This window comes from Cavia porcellus, unplaced genomic scaffold (assembly GCF_034190915.1).
Source record: "Cavia porcellus strain 051 isolate PalLab524CR breed Dunkin Hartley unplaced genomic scaffold, mCavPor4.1 scaffold_30, whole genome shotgun sequence".
Taxonomy (NCBI): domain Eukaryota; kingdom Metazoa; phylum Chordata; class Mammalia; order Rodentia; family Caviidae; genus Cavia; species Cavia porcellus.
This window is the reverse complement of record NW_026947513.1, coordinates 48389711-48396058: the sequence shown is the minus strand read 5'-3', so window position 1 is coordinate 48396058 and position 6348 is coordinate 48389711. Positions and strand designations below refer to the sequence as shown.

The window sequence follows — 6348 nt, the reverse complement described above, 5'->3', positions numbered from 1 at the left end:
CTTGGGAAGATCCCATGATCCTAGTGGTGACTGTTCACAAGCATGCAACCAGCAATCACTCTTGAGCCATGAGGGGTATCACAATTACCACCCTCTCTAGCATTAGAGAATTCCTCCTGCGTTGGGTCTGGGTAAGTTATATTCATTAGTATGAGTTTTATGTGATAGTACAGAGAAAGATTCACTTGCCCTCCACATGCTCACCTCTCCAGGCACAATATGTCATCTAAATAATCCATTCCTCTCCCTCCTTTCCTCATGCTACACTGCTTGTTGTCTGAAATAGCAGTGGAGAGATTGTCATATGGCAGTTTCTTGTTGTAACTGAATCCATAAGTTGGCAACTTCCTGGATCTCAGGTTTCATATCTGTTGCTCTCAACAGAGGACACCAAGTATAATACAAGCATTAAGTGTGTGTTGTATGTCTTAGTTACTTTTCTATCATTTTGGGACAAAATACTCAGCACCAAAATTAAGGAAGTAAAGGTTTATTTAGCTCACAGTTTGTGGAGGTTTTAGTCCATAATCAGCTGGCTCCAAGGCAGGGTAGCCTGGCACAGGGACAACACTTCAAACTGGCAGAAGACATCAAAAGCAACAAGAGCAAAAAGGGGTGAATAAGCCTCTTTTCCTCCCTTAATGTGTAAGGAGGCTACCACTCCCTCTGGTGTGTGTAGCACTCACACCACCTCCATGCCCTCCTCTTGCACAGGATGAGGACGTTTATAAAGTGAGGACTCTAGACCCATACTGAGTCCTTTAAACTTCTAGACTGACAAAATGTGTCAAGCATAACAGTAAAAAACTGAATTGTTCATTGTACCGTTTCATTTCTGTTTATTAAGTCTATCATTCATTATTTAAACAAAACTTTCTCTCTTGCTATTCTCATTACTAAATGAGGGTTTTTGTAAAACATAGTTAAAGGGAAAAATATCTTAAATGCCTATTATCTTCCGTTATGTATGGAGTAAATTGTGTGACGCTTTCATTCATTTCTCTAAAGCCTTAGTGATGTGATGATCACTACTACAGCTGCATGAAGAAATAGAGTAAATAAAATGCAACAACTGTGAAGACAATAAGATTCATTAAGATGCCCATTCTGGTTGACTATTATCTTCTTTTAAAGTTCTGTAATGTCTCCAGTGTTTTGGTTGTATTCTTTACTGTTTTGTTCAATTTTATTATAACTGATGATTTAGGAAATTCTTCTTAAGATAGCAAGAGGCAGTATGGTAACCATACTAGTATTTTGATCACCTAGTATTTTGTTTTTACATTATGTATTATGTCCAGCTTTTTAATTTGACTGTCTCTGTTCTGATATGTCGCATATGGTTTTATTCTCTTCAAAAAAAGTAATAAGAACTGTGGGAGTAATAAAAGCCAAAATGTGCAATTGTCATTGTACAAAAGAAAAGAAAAGAAGGTGCTCTAAAGGTTATAACTGCATATATGTTTGAGTGTGTAGGATGGATAACCATATTATTGAGTTTTCTTTTTTTTTTTTTAGATCATTGAACAAAACTGTTTGCACTCTCACTGTTTGAAAGTCCTGTTTGAAAGTCCACTTTATATGCTTTAATTTTGTAACTTGAACAACTATTTCTAAGATGAGAATATGTAATCTATTAACTAGTGATTTCTTACTGTTTATTTTTAAAATTTTGTATTACTTGTACCCTTTTTGTTTTTTTCTTTTTCTCCTTAAATAAAAAAAATGCAAGGAACTTATCCAAGGCCCTACAGGTTGCCAAGAACACTTTGAAGTCACACTTTGATGCATGTGCACAAACACACACACACACACACACACACACACACACACACACACATCTACCTTCAGATTAGAAGGAGTGCTTGAGCCCCTTGAACTACAGCATGGAGTGCCTGTCATCCTGGTACTTGTGACAGCATAAGCTACTGCTTTCTTGCTGTCTTCTTCACTCAGCAAGAAGATGAGCCACACTATCTGGCTCATACCTGTGTTCACAATGTCTGATACATGATAGGATTTAATAAACATTTGTTGCTTAAATGAGTAAGCATACAAAGCCCCGCTGCGTTCTAAACACTACATCAGAAGAACTCCATGAATATCCTTATGTATAAAACCTTACAGCTTTAGAGCATGATCAGAATAATCAGGCCATGAGCTCACTTCTTGGGTTCACCTCTCTGTTGAAATCACCACTAATTAGTGACCTGGGGTTTTAGTGTAGGACTGAGGAGGAAAACCACAGTGCTGCTGACACCGTGGCTGCTCCTGCATACTCTAAACACCAGACTTGGCAAGAACTACCATGTGGTCCTATCAAGGAGGTCATGTAGGCAGTGGCTAAAGAATATTGCTGTGGAATTAAAGAACATGAACTCAAACTTTAGTTTTGCCAGTTACCAGTCTTTATTGCGTGGAACAGATTAGTTTATCTCCCCAAATCTCAGGGAGATTGTAAATGGTACCTTGTATAAACTCGTTATGACTAAATGAGATAATGCATGTAAAGTACCTGGAACAATACCGAGTACATTGAAAACGTTGCCAGCAGTGAGTAGGATAAGATGTGCTAGCAGAGGTGCATGCTTTCAACATTCCATCTCCTCCGTGGTGGCATGAACAGGGTCTGGTAGCATTCTGTCGTCACAGGGCTAAAACAATTATAACTTCCATGGAGTAGGGCAGGTACCACCAGTGTGCAAAAGACATTGACAGAATGAATGAATGATACTGCTTAATTTGGTGATCAGGTTGATAGATGACATCAGTGTGAGAAATAACTTTATACGTTTGTTTCATTGCTTCAATAACACAATTTCAAGTAAAGATTTCAGAAGAATCCTTTTGCTTCCTTCTTCTCATGAAATGAAATTCACTACCAGAAACATAGGAAGCATCTACATTTGTCTTTGCTGAAAAGAAAAAAATTAATTTTATGAATCTAAGGAATACAAAATGTTACAACTTGGGCAAGAGAAAGTCATATATTTACTAAAACAGCTAGAGGTACTGATGTGTTGTCTCTTATATTTGAAAACCTGCCTTCTGTTGTGATGCTTGTGTCTTCTTCCTGCACAATACTGCAGCAAGACTGTTGGATTTTGTGTCAATTCTATCTCAGTAGACAGTTTGTATCGACATTTTCAGAAAAGTTTTATAGAAGGGCTACTGGGGCCTGTCTGCCTCCCATTGCTGAGCATTTCCCTCTCCGCTGTGCATCAGCACTGGAAATGCAGTGGTCACCCTTCTGGTCCATACCACTGAAAGCAATGGCAGAAAGGCAGAGAACTGGGAGACTTTTTCAGAAAACTACTTGGTAAGTACAGGCAAAAATGCACAAGTGCTAATCCATAAACAGTGCAGGTCTATCGGGAGAAATGTGAACTCCAAGGTAGTACAGGGGCTGGAAGCAAACAGTGAAGCAGGAGATGAAAAGCCAGCGAAGACCAAATCAGCAGCAAATTCCCTCGGCCCAAGATTGAGGTGAAAGGAATTACCTCTGGTGCTTTCCATTTCATGTTTCTAAGTAGCCTGGCTTAGGAGCCAATGTCTGGTCTCTGAGAGGAGAAAGAAGAAAATCACAAAGGAAGAAAATTTTAAGACACTCAGATTTTATTTTTGAAGGGTGAGTTACCCTGAACTTTGGGTTGAAAGTAAATTGCTTCTGTATCACATAAAAAGGAACATATTTTCTTCTTACTTGAAGACCAACACTCAAGTCCTTTTCTGAACTCTCAAAAAGTCCATCTCTCTCTTCACCTGGTACTAATACCTAAATGCTAGATATTGGTTAATATCCCCTAACTAAAATTGAGCATATTTTTTAGAAAAACTAATACTTTGCACCCCTCCCTATGATATTCCCATAGAGAGTAGAATATTCTCAACCAGATCAAAGAACTGAGTGCTGGGTACAGTCATGAGTGTGCCTGAACCATAAGTGTTGCAATAAAATGGGTTCTCCTGAGAAACGAGAAAGGAAGTTGGAGACAATGAATGGGCACGTCCACAAAGCTGTCCAGTGGGCCGAAAGCAGCTCCACAGTCACTGGAGCAGCATCTTCCTGCTTCCCTCCCTTATTCCTTATCCTTCCTATCCCTCATGGAATCTCATTTGAGGATGCTGGAGAAGCTGCCTCCGACAGTCTTCAGGCTTCACTTTCTGACCATCTTCCTGCTCTTCTCCCTTGAACTTGATTATGATTTCTGTGACAAGTCACTTTGACTCTCTATTGAAACTTAACACAGAAAGGTAAGAATCAAGAGAATATTAAAAATAGATACTACCATTGTCATTTACAGATGGTAAACTGTGATTCAGTTTAAATTACATACAAAGGAGGTTGGGGATTCAACTCAGCAGCGTAAGCGCTTAACTGGCAAGTGCAAGGTCATGAGTTCAATTCCCAGCAAAATCAATAAATAAACAAATAAATCATGTGCATGGCCAAGAATACAAGGATTAGAATGTAGGTTCTTTTGACAGCATTTTCTGACTGTGGAGGAGACAGTGCCCAGTCAAAATGCTGTCTGTATTTTGGCTGTGGAGCATCCCTGTTCCCACTCATAGACATGCGGGTACTGCAGAAGGGAGGCAGGGCCTTGTAGGGAGTTCTATTTTATTTTATTTGACCAGGAACACTGTTGAATTTCAGTTGAAATTAAATATAACTACCTTTTCATGAAAACAAGCTTCTGGTTCTGGAGCTGTGCAGCATTTCTTCACCCCAGTGATGAATTGTGTCAACAGAGATAGCAGCTCCTTGTCAGCAAGTTGAAGCTTCAGTCTCACTAACTGGATAAGAAACCTATAGCTCAAAGATACCAAATGGAGTTACTAAACGATTTCCTCCTGAAGCTTCTCTTCTCCACAATGCTTGTTAAAGAATCACATGTTGTGGAGTGTCAGCTTTTATGAATAAAAACAGTAAAAATATTGAAAGTGTCTTCTAAAACTTTAATGTTATACTTACAAAAAGGACTCTTTGGAGGCTTAGGTAATTGCAGACAAAATTATATAAAAACAAGACCATATATTAAGTCTTTGTTATGCACTGTATTACAGAATATATAACTATATTTGATCCATCTAGAAAACCCACATCCAAAACAACCCTAACCCCCTTCCCCAAAGGTTGAATGCTGTTTCCACTACACTTGATACAGACATTATCTAAATAGAATAAAAAAGGTCTTACTTCTCTGGCTTAGAGAATGAAAGTAAAATTACTGTCCCTTTGGACATCTCTTTTTTTCCAAACAGTAAAAAAAAAAAAAAAAAATTCCCCAAACAAATACTCGCATTCTCATACGAAAATCCAATTCGTTTTGAACCTGTCCATTAGCTTTGTTCCTAGCTGCCATAATGCATGTTACCAGCTCACAGGCTACAGGGCATTCCAAGTCCAGTAAAGGAAAAGACAACCCAGGTTTGTACTTATAAACAACAGCAATAAATATGCACCACTGTTTTTCTGAATAGGAGCAAGTAGACAGTTGGGTGAATGGACAGGACTGTGATGCCAAAAAGCACACACTCTTTATAATAAAAGTTCTCACTAAATAAAAAGAGGAGGAGGGGAGGAGACCAATTGTACCTGTATTTTTTTCCCTGAAGCTCCTCATTCTGAGACTGACACCAGTCGACAGGAAAAACAGATAGATCTTGAGAAAGCGGGGGAGGTATGTATGTTTTATCAGGTTTCAAACTCTCAAAGCAGGGCCTTCTGAAGGCAAAATTGGCTGTACAGCAGTGGTCCACAGCAGGATTGATGGTTCGATTTTCATTTATTCCACATAATTCTCCAAGAACTAAATCTGCCTATTACCAAGGAGATTTGGGATTGGGTATTATTTTAAAACTTGTACAACATATAAAAAATTATGATTAAGTAGTTCTAAGATTACTGTTTTAAACTTACTCAGAAAAACACACGCCTTTGTGACACTACACTATGTACAAAGAAAGCTATAAGTTGGAGTTTTAATCAGCAGCATGACAAAAGTTTAAGCAAGAGCATTTTGAATGCCTATGACTTTTTTCATAACATACACATTTTTGGTTTGTTTTTTGTTTTTTTGTCTTTTTCCTTTTTATCAGTACCGGGGATTGAACTCACGACCGCCTGCTTGCAAGGCAGGTGCTTATGCCGCTGAGCTAAATCCCCAGCCCCAACATACACATTTTTAATTGTGAGCAGAGAGCTGTGAACAGCCAACTCAAAGTGGCAAGTAACCCTGTGTATTGTCCTGAAGATGCAGGGCAGAAAAGAACAGATTTCTTAATGAATTCAACCCTCTTGTGGCAAGAGGGAGAATTTGTAACGTTACTTAAATCCATACAGCA

At 38.6% G+C, this 6348-nt stretch overlaps 1 protein-coding gene across 2 annotated transcripts in view; it reads right to left on the bottom strand.

The window, feature by feature from the left end:
- Positions 1 to 2397: 2397 nt before the first annotated feature.
- The window catches only part of Afm (afamin), a 28269-nt gene continuing 24318 nt past the window's right edge, over positions 2398 to 6348 (bottom strand). The window contains exons 12-15 of one of the 2 annotated variants that reach the window (XM_063240515.1): positions 5600 to 5823; positions 4678 to 4816; positions 3501 to 3560; positions 2398 to 2915 (exon numbers count right to left, since the gene is read on the bottom strand). In XM_063240515.1, the coding sequence (XP_063096585.1) occupies positions 3540 to 3560; positions 4678 to 4816; positions 5600 to 5823 (384 nt within the window). In that variant the 3' untranslated portion in view covers positions 2398 to 2915; positions 3501 to 3539. The remainder of the gene's footprint in view (positions 2916 to 3500; positions 3561 to 4677; positions 4817 to 5599; positions 5824 to 6348) is intronic. The other variant, XM_003467528.3, reaches the window with a different exon arrangement.